Here is a 15,745-nt window from a genome sequence, read left to right on the forward strand (position 1 = left end):
GAACTTTAACACTTTTTTAAATGTTACAGTAATATTTCGTTGGCCTCCGTATTAGCGCACTGCGCCGAACGCGGATAGCATGATGTTGTAGTCGCAAGGGAGCAATTGAATCGAATAGACGTATCGTACCGTAGCGCATCGTATTGTATTTCAAACTTTTATTTCATTATACTTTATATGTATATATGTATATTCCAATAAACATACGTCAGGTAATATAAGCTTCATTTCGTCGAATTGTTTTAAATATAACTGCATAAATATTGTACAATCCTATACTAATTATAGTTGTCTGGTTCAACAGGTTACTACAGAAACTAACTACTGCCTACGTCTTTTAACCTTGGGCTGTAGTAGTATCTGTAGAAACTGTCATGGTTGCTGGGGTTATTATCTAATTTGTTTACGGGAACAGGGACAAGCGTCAGTCCCAATTCGACAATTGCACGAGCAACATTCGACCGAGCTCGAGAGTTGTACGAGCAACAGTGATAAAGGATCAGATTTCAAATGTGTATTGACGCAAGCCATTTCACTACCGTTCATTGTCCCGTAATCCACATGTAATAACAACAGATTGAATCCGGCAGAGGATTACTGCAAATTATTACACACGTCTATCGTATGCCACCGGTAATCAAAATTTCGGCGACAAACTTATGAAACCCTTATGTAGTTTTGAAGACGGTACGGAAGACTTACAAGTTACAGAGGAGGGAATTATTTGCGGCATATAAGTTACAATATTTTATAAGCCTCAATAATATCTAAGCCTACTTTGTCTGAATTTATATAAATATCATTACAAGTATATTGTAAAATCGTATAGATAAGTAGGATTTAAGTAAAATAAGTATCTAAGGGCACTTTTATTGAATCTATACAAATATTATTATAACTATACAGTAAAACCTGTTTTTGTGCGGTCCTTTTTTATACGATTTTATTTTTATGCGATTTGTTTTGTGCGATTTTATTTTTGTGCGATTTTTTTTGTGCGATTTTTTTTTATGCTGTATATGAATTTCAACGGCGTTGGCATTACTGTAATGTTTTCTATCAGTGTACATATAAATATACACTTCAAGACGCTCTGTTCAGTTGGTTTAAACAGTTTCTCGACAATGTACATTCAATTATTTTCGCTCGACGCGCTAGCAGCATACGCTTTGTATTCCGAGTTTTATCCACGACTCACGTGATTAAGGATTCATTTTATAGTGAGATTAAAGGTAAATAAATTAATTACTTTTGTTTCTATTTGTATATAGTTTTTATGATTTTCATTTTATTTTTAAACATATGTACTCCCTTAAAATGAATAATTGTAGCCAAAAAAAAGTGAAAAGAAAGACAATTCCATTAGAAACAAAAAATCTAATATTAAATAGACTAGCAGATGGTGAACCAATTCATCACAAGAAGATGCGCGTTAAGGATTACGACGACTAGCAGTGAATTATGTAATGTGCATTTTGAAAACTTCTCATTTCTACAATGAAAAATTAAATGCTTTTATAATGTGTAATTTAATTATTTATTTTGTTTGGAAGCACTTTCTCATGTATTTCGTAAATAATTGACGTATTTTCTAAGTGCGACTTTTTTTATGCGGTCCCTCTCCGCCGCATAAAAAAAAATTTCTGTAGTATGTCGTACAAAGTTGTTTATTATATGTAGTATTTATGAAATTTCCGAATATTTTTTTGTGCGGTTTCTTTTATGCGGTCCCTATCTACCGCATAAAAACAGGTTTTACTGTATTGTAAAAACATGTATGTAAGTAGTATTTATGGCGATTGTTGTTAAATGTATAGAAATACTATTTGTAAATTGTATATTTTTATCGTAATTACGATGTGAAGAATATGTAATGATGATTTACAGAGTGAATACGTAATTAATTATAGTCATAGAACCCCTGGAACATTCACAAGAGACCCCGTGTGTGTGCGTATGGCTGTGTGTATAAGTGGGGTCATAGAACCCCCAGAGTAGACGCCAGAGACACCGTGTGGTGAGAACGTGGGGTCATAGAACCCCCTGGAGATGGTGCCACGTACCCCGTGTGACAAGGCGTGGGGTCATAGAACCCCCGGGGGTGGCGCCAGTGACAGGTGCGATGCAATGTGGGGTCATAGAACCCCCGGAGATGGCGCCACGGACCCCGTGGTGTTAGATGGTGGGGTCATAAAACCCCCGGTGGAGGCGCCAGACCCCGTGTGGTGAAGCGTGGGGTCGTAGAACCCCGGGTGGAGGCGCCGAGACCCCGTGTGGTGATCCATTACACGGACCCCTGTATAACCACTTGAATGTACTCGTACATTAAATATAGCTATGAAAAATATCTCAAACTTTGATTCATTGATAGATTATCATAATGTATGTGGCGCCACATACCGTTAGCCAAACAGGAAGAAATGGAATACTTGCGTCATCTTTAAAAATTGATTCGTCTTTAACCCTCCGTAGACTGGGCCGGAGTGACGCGGCACATGAGAACGAAACGCAAACAGTGATCGAGTGGTCCCTGTAATTCGGAACTGACTACGTGTGACATTGTATAAAAAGGGTCGGGCTAAGACGCCGTAGAAGTATTGACTTACGTCTTCGGCTCACTCTGTTTCCTTTTTTACTCGCTGTCCTTCCTTCTAGTCGACAAAACTTCTACAGTGTCGGTAAGGGTCTCGTGCTCGAGCCACCTTGTGTTTGTATTGTATTGTAACAGTACTCGGAGGATTAAAGGGTTAATTGAACGCACAAAGTATATAATCAGCAAGCAAATAACGTAGAAAATTATACATGAGAAGCCGTATCTTCTGAACAGGTGAATTTCCAAAGCTCGAATTTTATATTTTGGATCCTTTCACGCTCCTCGTAACACCCGTCACACTTCATATCGATGAGCCAACGGTGCCTTTCGGAAGTACAGCCGGAACAATAAATGGTACACAGACGAGTTTCGATATTATATTTATATTTATAAAATTATTCATCATTAGAAAGCACATATGATCTATCTATATGACGTAATCCACTACGCACACACGCGTACAAGCGTGCCTACGAGCGCACGCACGCACAAAGAGAAAAACACGCGGAGCCGCACGCACACCGTCGTAAACCCATTCATGCACACTCTCGTCCGCTCACGCACAGAGCACAGGCGTAAGCACATATACACACACACACATACATACACACACACACACACACACAACACCCACGCGCGGGCATACATATACATGTACGTACACGGACGAACACGCGAGCGAACAAGCGCGCGCGTGTGATCGACGTAGGGTGGAAAAAAAGGGGTGTAGAGAGTGAGGGGATTTTTCAACGAGAAAAACAAGACATGAGGGGGTGGGGGTGGAGAAGGCAAGCGCGCTCGCGTGCACGTGTGCGTACGTACATGTATATATCCGTGTGTGAACGGCGTCGCGCGACACAACAAACGAGTATACTTGTCCCTATGTATGCACGTGTACATATTCAGAGTACCTCACGAATGTGTTTTACAGGTTTTTCTTTATTCGTATATATATATATACATATATAGACTTCTTTTTCCGTTTATTTCGTTTCATTACGCAACACGTTCGTAATTGCTCGAATTGGAAGAAAGTGCGACAGAGATATCGTTTTAGCCGGGCCAAGTTTGCGATACGCGGGGGAGTAAATGAAGAAACAAAAAAAAGAAAAAAAAATATCGTCTCGTGTCAATTTGTGGTTCTCCGTATTATTCTGCTTTTTTTTTCTTTTCTTTTTTTAAACACTCGTGAAACTTTCCGTTTCCACGTCGTCGATCGCTATTCCGGTGACACGTGACTTCCGGTACCCCGACTCTTAACGCTCTAAAATAAAATTGTGTGTGTGCCTCTATGTGTACGTGTATCCCTAACGAAACGTCGACGTCCCGCGCGTATATTTAGAAAAAAAAAAAAACAATTTGAATGGCTTATGACGCTCGCGAGACTGTTCGATGTTACTTTATATAAAAAAAAAAAAAACAATTTCCTTGGTCTACTTATCTAACGAAAAGGATCACCACAGATCGAAGGATCGTCCACGACTCGGTCGGCGACGATCTCCACGAACCTTCTCTGTCCAGCGTTTCGACGATTCCGTGCTTATAGACGGGAATAGGAAACGAGAATAGCACAAGAAAAAGGAAAAGTAATAAAAAAAAAAAAAAAAAGAACACCGGGAAGGGACAATTATAATTCGTAAAAGAATTTCGTCGTCGTCGAGACGAGCAATTTTTTGGGCTGGATAAAAAACGGGACCGCGCGAACAATCAGGTTAAAATAACTATAAAACGCTAGCGGGCGCTCTACGCGCGACCAGGGAGGAGGGGTGGGGGAGTTTTGAACGCGTTTTCGCGGAGGGCCGAAACTAACTTCGTGAAATTCGTCAGGGAGCAACAAACCCGCGTCTCCATTCTCGTAAACGTTTTTTTTCTCTTTCATTCTACATAACCTCGTGGCAATTTCTTCCAACTTCCGTCCCGTCGTTTTATTTTTACTTTTATTCGCGTTTTTTTTTAATTCTCTCGCTCTCTCTCGCTCGCTCTCTCTCTCTCTCTCTCTCTCTTTCTCTCTATCGTTTAATAATCGGTAAACATTCTGAAAAAATAAGACACTTGCGTGAGATTTCTTTCATATGCATGTATATATACATATATACACACCATTCCATTTTGTATCGCGCGGCGTGTGTATATACATATAAACGTGATTAGACGTATATTTTATTTTTTCCCTCTTTTTTTTTTGTCTCGTTTCTGCATCCCTTCACATAATTACGTTTTTTGTCCACGAGTTGATCAATGTAACAACATAGATGTTCGTTTAAGAAGTAAATTTAATTTCTCTCTCTCTCTCTCTCTCTCTCTCTCTCTCTCTCTCTCTCTCTCTCTCTCTCTCTCATCTCTCGTTTCTTGGCCACCTCCTTCTTTTTTCGTCCTTTTATCTCGTTTCATTTAATGTGCATCTCTAAGACCCAAAGGAGAATTACCGAGCTATGCAAAATAGAAGATTGATCTCCATCTTATTAATTCTTTTTTTTTTTAATCGTTTCTTTATCCTCACACGTATACATATATAAATATACGTAAATTTATATAGCGATTATATATAAATAATTCGGTGAATTAGTTATATATAATTCGCTATATAAATCCCTAATACATATATATACATATACATTTACGCAAATATATATGTATATATATATGTATATAAAGGTACTCTTACTATTGAATAGAAATATGCATATTCCAAGTGTTTCTCAATAATATCAATATCGATATAATAATAATAATTATTATTATAATAATAAAATAATAATATTAATAATAATAATCCTTAATATTATAATAATATAGTAATTGCAACAAATCATATTAACAACAACAAGTATTCTTTGTCACATTTTGGTTGCAGATTCTTACAATCACAAATATATTATTCATAAATGTAATAGTCAAAAAGGATGTTAAATTAAGAGAATACGGTGATAGTGCTCTATTATTTTTCCTTTCTCGATCCATATATCGCCTCGACGTCCGGCTCTTACTCTTTTTTTTTTTTTGTTTCCACCTGTGTACAATAATTAAACCTATAAATAGTTCTATGTTCAACAGCCAGTGGTATAATAAAGTATACCTTTGAGGTACCTACGTAGTTTCTTTCATTATCTTTTTTTTTCCTTCTTCAAGTGATACCAAATACAACACTGACGGGCCACCACGCGGATCACCGACCGGCCAACAGCGAACAGGACGTCAGTCCATCGTGTCGGTATTATATTAATATATATTTATACTTTATATATTTATATATTTATACTCGAATATCGTTCGAAGCTGGGATACACCCCCGACAAAAAGGCTTTTTCTTTACTCCTTTTATATATATATATAATCCTATCACTCATATTTATATATAAAACAAGACAGAGGCGTCGCACTATTTTCGCGCCACAGCGCCACCCGCTCGTCTCTCCCCTTTTTCGCTGCCGCCACCTCCACATGTGTTCCCTAACCTCTAAATTTCGTTTCGCACCGCCCCCCCCCCCACTTAGCGGCCTCCTTACCCAGCGATATCGATTACCGATACGTCGTTCATCGTCTATTCTCCACGATTCACAATTCTTCGACTAATACCCGAGCCAGAAGATATCCTCTACAGGCGTACAAAGCCTCGAGAGGGGGATCAGGACGCGTGGGCTACTTCACCGTGGCGAATATCTCCACACGGTCAAAATGGTACACGGAAACTTTTGGTCCTTCGAGTCGTTCAGAAAGTCGATGATCGTTGGTTCCGTTGCGAATTCGGAAACGCCTTGTCGGAGGATTTTCTCCATTTTCCGCAAAAAAGGGTTCGAAGGGTGCGGTAGCGCGGCGGCGTACAACTTTCTTTCGCAATTGTATTTGGTGATACGTATCTGAATACTGACTTCGTGTGTTGTAGCGTTACATATAATACAATAGTATCCATTACGTATAGGGTGTAACGTGTGGATGTGTATACTCTGTGTGTGTGTGTGTGTGATCGATATTCTTCGTTCTTCATTCATAGCGCGTTCCCTGGCTTCTTCGCGTTTCCCAGTTCATTTTTCCATCCTTTATGTTCAAACGTATATTACATAGATCCCGTTACCGTGCAAGGCGTTGGCCTGCAGTCACTCGGACAACAGCTTCTGTAACAGCGACGACTGGTTCACCTTCGGATCACCTCGAGCCACTTCCTCCATAGAAGTCTGGAAAAAGTTAGCGCCGTTCGATTAGCGTGGGTTGGTTATTGGGTTGATCGAAGGGATTTGGTAGGAGACGATGGCTTTTCTCTCGAGGAAAGCCGATCGATCCGAAATGCACGGATGAATAGAGAGAGAAAGAGAGAGAAAGAGAGAGAGAGAGAGAGAGAGAGAGAGAGAGAGAGAGAGAGAGAGAGAGAGACAGGTATCGCGAATGACGGAGTATCAAGATTTGGAAAATGATGTTTAAGTGCGTAATAATACAAACGGAAATTTTATTTCGATTGCTTTATTATGACGGAATGAAAAAGCCCGTTTGAGGAATGTCATTTAGGAAGAAAAAAAAAACTGTATTAGGCGTTGAAGAGCCTTCGCGCGATTTTTGTACTACGAACTTTCAAGAAGAAGCAGAATTTTGGGAAAATTGTGATCATTAGACTGCGGATGTGTATACAATTGTAGATGTTTAAGTAGTAACACACCTAGTCTCACTTAGGGGGAGGGCGATGATTTAACTTAATTTGAAATTTAGTTTGCTGATAGATGAATAAGAGATAAAGAGGCAGAACAGAGACTGTCTCTAATGGAACAAGTGGAATATAACCATTTATGGCCCAACAAGTGAAATAAGACCGTCTGTGTTAAAATTTGTTGCTTGATTTTACATGAATACGGTAGCAAATGTAATGTGATGACTAACAAGAACTAGAATGAAATACTCTGTTGGAGATTCTATCAGGTTTCATTAAAGCACAAACCTCAGTACATATTGCCATACTGATAACAATCGATTGTGGAAACGAACGCATAAAATTCGTAGTCTAGTGATCATTCACAACATTCCCTTGATATAATAACTTTTCTTGAATATTCCAATACGCTTGACAATTCCATTAACAATAAAATCATGGGTGTTGCTACACAAAATGTGTTAGTTACGATTGTTACGTCATTATCTTCTTTGACGCGTCTTTATTCTTTAAATAAAAGTTTGAAATAAGGATAAATCTGTTTCTTTCTATTAAATATCTTATTAGCATAAAAACAAAATAAAAATAATTGCTGAAAGTGTGTAAAATCCATTACCAACTAAGAAGTTTTATATTCAGTGCAATCTCTGTAATGAAAAATGATCAACTGCCGATAGAATATTATTTATAAAGATTGATATTAATAATTAGCATGTATACACATGCTGTCATTTTGTGTTATTGTGCAGAACAAACAACGCAAAAAAAGCAAAAAAACGAAGTTTGCGGTACAGTATTGCTCTAAAATAAATATTAGCGTGCTGAAATGCAATTAAACAACTTTGAACTCAATGTGGAAAAGTATAGTACAAAATAATGACAAGTATAACGAAAATTATATGCGCACGATTATGAACATCCTTAAAATAAATACTAACTGTACATTAGTACAAAATTTCGGACTAGATAAAAATCGAATTATATAAAATTTTACATCAATAGATTTTACTGCTTTATCCTGCGATACAGATTACAGAAGAAAGAAAACATTAATTATCAGAAAATAGCGTTTTAGTGATTAGTATTTTCCAAACTCTTGAACTCCGTATTTTAATCGTATCTATCTACACATAATCATTTATAATCTGATTATTTGTAATTACTGAAAATATCGGCTCTAAATATCGGAACTAATGCATTCTTGCTGACTGCATGTGAGTACTCAAACGTTTAGTAATTGAAACTGAAAAATGAGATATCAACATGTGTAACATCAGTAACATAATAAAATCTTTGAATTTTAAATTTTAGTAACGATTATAAATAAGATTCCTCTAAATATAAACGATACGTATCACATATTTTTTTAAATGATACATTCAATAGCAAGCATTACATCGATTTTTTTTTTGAATACTCACATTCTTTACTCATTCGAAAAGACTAAAGGAAAAAACAAAAGGAACAGAGAAGAATCTCAACGAATACTCGATTGTTTCGAGCAGCATCCTTATGCATCTACGTAGGCAAACGCATAGCTAAAATTCCAAAAAGAAAATTGTACTGAAGCCACATAATTCGCTACACATCTAATGTTCCAATGCACACCAAAGGCTTCTAATCTAGTGACGCTTAAAAAAAATATATAATATAGGGAGAGGAAGAGAAATTCATACGGCCATCGTGAGTGGGCAACTAACGCATAGAAACGGTCGTTTTTGATTTATTTTTATCTATTTGTTTGTATCAAAGCAGTTATTTTGCAGAACGTTAAGAAACTACGCTGAAAATCACGAAGTGTCGCGGGATCATTGAGTTTGGTCCTCATTTTTACGTAAAATCAATTTTTCAAGCAATGTATTCCCTTTCTATAAAGTCGACTCGCCGTGCTGACTATAAACGCGTCGATATCTCAAACACATTCATCACTTACAATTTTTATTTTTTATTATTGCATTGACAACAGTAATCAGCGAATTGAAGAAACAAAACTAACAGCCAAAAGGGGAATTATCCACCTCTTTCTATAGACACGTTACTAGTCCCGAGTGGCACGACTATAGGCAGGGAATACTGTAATATGCAAATAAAAAAAATTTACTGCTGCTGCGTTATTCAAGTAATAATCGTTACCGATTCTGTGAAATTCTTTGAGTAACGATCACTAAGTAGTATTAATACGTTCAATGCAACTGCAATTATCTTCAATAATTGAACTAATGACGGTTGTCTAAATCTCGATTTGAAAAGGTTCCAAAGATATTCATAATGAATAACGGGATTTAGTATGTGATGTATTTTATTATGAAAGAACAGTATATGCAAAGACTTCTTGTGAAATTAACACAAAATGAATCGGACGAATATCTATGAAGAAGAAGGTAATTGTAATCATACTTTTTAATGAAACTACAATGTATTATTTCTAACATGACCTAAATTTAAACTCATCAGGTTTTCTCGTGATTCGATCTCGAACTTCAATAAAATAGGCATTTCCATGTACAATGCTTGTAAAAATAATTGTAAGTGAAAGAATATAGTCATTCAGGCAATCACGTTTTCATTACAAAGGAATCAAAATTGTAATAAACGGCGTGATAGAACGAAATTAATAAAAATAATCAGAGTAACTTTATACAAAAAATTCCATTGAAATTAGTCTTGCATTGAAGGTATCAACTTTTTACCGACAAACAAATTATTAATTAAATGATTATATTAATTTGTATTGCATTAACATCGACGTTCACTTTATAGACCGAAGACAATGCAGCATTTCGTCTTTTAGTAAACTTAGTCCGAAATTCTCAAGATGGCGGCTAGTCAATGGAAGCGACTTCTTCAAGAGGCACTTCCGGGTTCGCCGATGGGAAATTCAACGCGCAATCAGCTTCGACAGGAAACTGCGAGAGCAGAGCGTTTAGATTATCTAATTTTGGCTCACTGTGAAAAAGCATTACGATACTAGAAAATGTAAACGTTACAAGATACGACAAAATGCCAGTTTGATTAATAGTAAATTACTTCGAGTCAGCTGAAGCTTACTGCACCATCACCCTACAACTAAAAGAAGAAACAACGTGTCTCTGCACCGAGTAAGTTTACGATCAAGATTTAAACGAAATAAACTGAATAAAAATGAATATTCTGGTTTCAATATTCAAAAACTCGACCTCAGAAAGTCATACATTGAATTCAGGATCTTCTTTTGGAAGAAACGTTGTGAATATTCATTTTATTATTTTTAAAATAGTGATTTATCCGATTGAAAGAAAATTTGTTCCATATAAAATATTTAAAATAAATTTGCTTCGATAATCGTCATGTATTCTTCTATGTGTATTGAATATCTTCTTTATTGTACTATTCATAATAATTTTATAGGCTAATATGCATTATTTATAAAATTTCAGAAACGAAAAGAAAACTTTATACACCGTAATTATTTTATTGATATTCTCTCGGTCGTGTATTTTAATTTTGAGCCTCTCTGACGTCGTTTTCGACAGACAGATCTACAAAATATTATTAGAAGCTTCTTGCTATATCAAATGCTTATAAAATACACTTTTTCTGAGAGAAGAAATTCTGAGTAAAATTGATTTTAATAACTTTTTCGATTTACTCTTTTACAGTCACTACATCAAAAATAAATTAGAAAAATATTCTTATCAATTCATCAGAATGCCTTATCTTTCTGTTTTTCTTGTTCACTAACGCTAATGCTTTTTCTCATAAATGTTTTTCCTTTACTAAATACATCAAGTGCAGGAAATTTGCATTTTAAATTCATATTTGCAAATAGTAGAATCAACTTTCCTAATTTTTAAAGAAATAGAAATTCTCCAAAGAAAACGAACGATTTAGCAGAAATACAAGCCACACTGAATACAAGTATATTTCTGCTTCTACTCACAAAGAATTAGTTCTGTTGCGAACAACAAAGAATGCGGGAGGTTACTTGCAGTTAACACAATCGAGAAGAATAGAAATTAGTCTCGTGAGTGCGGATGAGAGCACGGTTGTGTCAAGAACAGCAAAATATATTAACATTTTCGATTACGTGTTCTAAAAGATCGATGTCGAATTAAATTGTTCGATGACGATAATATTAGTCGATCTGAGAAAGTTACATAGAAACATAGAGACTAAGTGTCTAGCCTCGCAATGAGTGTAAAACTTGGATGTGAAGTTTATACAAGTCTAGGGTGGGATTCCCTTTCAGAAAAATTAACAAAAAGGATAATACGAGTTCTATAGTAACGATGAACGAGGTGAACGAAGTACAGAAACCAAATATAACAATTACTCTTGACTTTTTATTAAATTATAATTAGACTGCGGATTTTTGTACATTCATAACATATAGCCAAAAACTTCTAAAACTCAACGTTTATAACAAAAAATTAATTATTAGTTGAATTCATAAATGATCCACCATTTTGTTTCAGTGAAATGGATATAGTTGAAATTCGAAACATCTTTTCGTCTATTTTTGTTTGTTAAATGCGGAAGAGAATGATCGAGAACGACGATAAATAATTACTAAAGTAACACAGCTTTTTAATTTCGTAAAAAAGTAATATCAAATTTGGTAAAATATCATGTACTACTTTTCTTAATAAGATTTTTATTTCCTTTCTTCATATCCTCGATAAAATAATGAATTTTTATTATACACCAATGATATAAAAATCTCTATATAAACATCCCCAATTTAATTATCACTAAAATGCAGATTTTATGTATTTTATAATACACGTGAATATATGGGATAACAAGCTCGACAATATTCTTCCTTCTGTCTTTAATTTGAAAAAGTTTTTAATGGATGGAAGAAATTCGTGTTAGTATATTGTTTTTATAAATTTGCATTTGCTCCATAAAAATTTAAATTTCTATAAATATCCGCAGTCTAATTATTAGTTTTTCTGACTCGTATGGAATCTGTACACGTACTGCTCCAATATTATTTTCGTTGGCAATAGGACGACTTATACATCCAAAAGAGAGAGTCGTTAAAATAAGTAGGTCATTTTACGAATTTGTAGATAATTTTTCTACTACGAGTAAGATTCATTTCAGAAGAATATGTAATACGAAATAATTTTTATCTCGTTTTCTCAATGATTTTACCCAATTCTTCAATTAATCTACCAGTATCACAAAAACACTAAACTGATTTCACAGAAAACAATTAATTTATTGGCTTAAATTTATTAGAAATTCTAAACATTTCTTGTTTTGCTTCTGAAATCAGGATTCTCTACAATTCATTGGAATAATGTCTAACATTTCCGATTGGTGCATATTACAATATATTATTTGGTCACAACAAACCATCAGTAATATGTACATTCTAAAGAACTTATTTTTCGTCACGCTTTCAGTTCAATCAAAATTACCAATACAAGATTCTTGGTCTCACTTTAAACGACTTTAATGCTTTATTCATTAATTATTGTTAAACAATTCTTTATCATTACGCAACAACACATGATATTCATTATATGAAATGTCGAGAATATTAATTAATTCCTTCAAGTAATCTCACTGTTTATCAATCTAGCTTGTACACTTGACAAACCAGCTATTAATCTAACAATTCATGCGTAGCAAAAGTGAACAAAAATTGATTTACACAAGCATCTATACATTTAGATTATTTATAATAACACAAACTATCAGCTCTAACAAATTATGCGTAACAAAAGTGACAAAAAAAAAATTGATTTAACCGATCTCTGTAACCGTACCATAGATCTCAGGACTTCATAAAAGCAACGTTTCATATGCACCAACCATGTAATCGCCGCTTCAACAACAATTTCATCCAAAAACAGCGATGAGCGATTAATATTAACAGCGACGCTAATTAGAAAAAATAAATCACCAATTTCATCACCAGTACCCAGTCCTACTTCTACAACTTCTAAATACAACAACAAAGATGAAAAATCTAGATTTAAAAAAAAAAAGGCAGAAGGAAATGCGAACGATCGAACAATCTCTCGGCTAGACGAACAAAGCGGGCTCTCGGTGTATTCCTTTGTACGTCCACGCAGCACTGTCGTACAAAGCTCGTGTCGCGAAATGGTGTACAAAGTCGAGCCAACGGCGAGGAAAAAAAAAAGAATATACACATCTGCCGGTTCGATCGAGAGCCAGATAGGCGTGGAAGAGCGAGAAAATGGAGGGGAAAAAATTCCGTGTCGACGGTGCAAAATTATCAATAGGTGGCGATAAATCTGTGTATAAACGTGTACATACAGCGTGGGCCATTTAAATGGTAACATCTGATTATCTCCATGATTTATAGACATCCTGACGAAGATGTTAAGGGTGAAAGTACAGTTGTCCAAGAGACAAATAATACGGTGAAAAGAAAATCCCTCTCAAGATCTATTTTCATTCGAGATTTCGAGGTCACTGGTATATTTTATTTCTTAAATAGAACCGTGTATATTTTTGTTCTACCTTCTTATAGAGAGTAAAGAACAGAATTTGAATGAGTCGCAAGAGTGTATCATTTCGAACATCAAATCTGAAAATATTGTAACTTGAAAATAATTATTGTTTCTTCCATTATATCCAGATTTTACGCTCACATAACTTGACGAAACATTAATTATCTTTGGATTAGGGTATTCTACGATTAAATGCTGAAACTGGTTGAGTTATTAAGTTTGTTCTTTTATCCTCTACAAAAATCTAGAAAAAAAAACCTGAGGTTCCATTTGAAAACAAAAGAAACAGATGACGTTGAAACCTTGAAAAGAAAACGATCACCAAATGAATTTACGATCCACCATACTGTCGGCCCCTTCGAGCAATTTATACCCCCACGTTCTGTTCTATAAACACGAAGATACTAGAGAGTCCCCATTAAAACATCACTACCCTGTATACGCACGCCGTACGTATAAATAAACAATATAAATAACGTCCAAGTGACACATGCAAAGAGAGCGCTAGAATACCCCCTACAAGTTTTACGCTCAGTGCGTAGAGAGAGAAAAAAAAATCAATTAACATTTCGTGCACAATAATAAGTTCTGAAGCCAAGCGAAGAAGGGTAGACATAGCATACAAAATCAAAAATAAAGAAAAAAAAAATAAAATAAAATATACGTATATATGTATACACGTGTGACATGAATATATATATACATATATATATATATATACATATATATATATATATACATATATATATATACATACATATATACATATACATATATGTGTACGTAAAAGTATATTGTCGGAAGGGTCTTACCCTGGAGGACGAGGGGGCACTTCCGGCACTCCCAATGGCCCAGCTCTTTGCAGGGCCATCGCTAACCACAGCCTCACCTAGTTAGGACATTGTAACAGTAGGCGTTACCACCAGTCTTTATTATAAAATAAATGCCTTTTCTTACAAGAAGCACAGGTGTTCGTAACGTGCGACAGGGACACACTCCTCGTTCTCTGTACGTTTACCGGACGGACAGGGACACACACGTTACTTTCCTTATCAATTCGCACGAAATACTAATGATCGTTTTGCTTTTGTATGACCCTATATATATATATGTATACGCGGAAAAATAGTGACCTGTATTATTGGATCAGACTGGAAGCTACAATCCATCGTGATAACACACGGTAGATTCGGAGTGTTTCGTAAACAGTACAGTATTCCCTCTCTATAAGCTCGCCTCAGCGACCTCTTTATAATCGCTTTGTCATACAGTGGTCCAGAATCAAAACTTAGCGGTTCACACGCTTATTTAGTTCAAGAGATCAAATATTTTGAAATTTATAATTTTTTTTAAGAAACAAACTTACCAATTGTCACATCAGCCAATTAAATGATCTTGGAATCGAGACCATTGCTCTCTATAGTCGCGTTACTAGCACCAATCAGCGCAACTATAAAGAGGGAATACTGTATTTTCGAGATAACTGCGATAGAAGAAGCAATGAAATTAACGTAGTAACAAATTCTTATATTTTTGAATTCAATATACAAGAAAATATTGATACGAGATAATTCCCGTCTGACTTTTTGCAAACTATGGCATTGTTCAATTTTTAATGAAATTATCGCGCGTTATAGAGGTAGAAATATATGTATACGATACCGGTCGAAAAAATACGAGTAAAAATTAACGTTCCTGACGCTAAAATAATTCGTTTACTGCTTCACTTTTTCTATACGTTACACCGTATGCATTCATTTTAAATGCAGTGGAATTTGGAAAATTTATCGAAATCCTATGTCCTCATAAGCAGAAGCATAGTGTATGCGTTCCTGTATCGAGTCATACTTTCTATATACATAATCATAGTACTTTTTATATAATAACAAATTTCAAGTTTAATAATAACTATATATTAAGAAACCACCTCGGTCTAATAGGCTTGCGCAATAAATACTTTTACATTTTAAAACGAATTATATAAGTGATACTTGAAATTTATTACGTTATATGTTTGTATCAAAAGAAATTTCGAATTTTTCTGTG

The 15,745-nt window shown here is 35.2% G+C and overlaps 1 protein-coding gene across 11 annotated transcripts in view; it reads right to left on the reverse strand.

The window, feature by feature from the left end:
- Positions 1-5,806: 5,806 nt before the first annotated feature.
- The window catches only part of LOC107193715 (nuclear receptor coactivator 2-like), a 191,922-nt gene continuing 181,983 nt past the window's right edge, over positions 5,807-15,745 (reverse strand). For 10 of the 11 annotated variants that reach the window (XM_015583218.1, XM_015583211.1, XM_015583212.1 and 7 more), the window contains 2 exons: positions 14,512-14,588; positions 5,807-6,765 (listed from right to left, as the gene is read on the reverse strand). In XM_015583218.1, the coding sequence (XP_015438704.1) occupies positions 6,688-6,765; positions 14,512-14,588 (155 nt within the window). In that variant the 3' untranslated portion in view covers positions 5,807-6,687. The remainder of the gene's footprint in view (positions 6,766-14,511; positions 14,589-15,745) is intronic. The other variant, XM_015583217.1, reaches the window with a different exon arrangement.

The sequence above is a fragment of the Dufourea novaeangliae genome, unplaced genomic scaffold (assembly GCF_001272555.1).
Source record: "Dufourea novaeangliae isolate 0120121106 unplaced genomic scaffold, ASM127255v1 scaffold25, whole genome shotgun sequence".
Taxonomy (NCBI): domain Eukaryota; kingdom Metazoa; phylum Arthropoda; class Insecta; order Hymenoptera; family Halictidae; genus Dufourea; species Dufourea novaeangliae.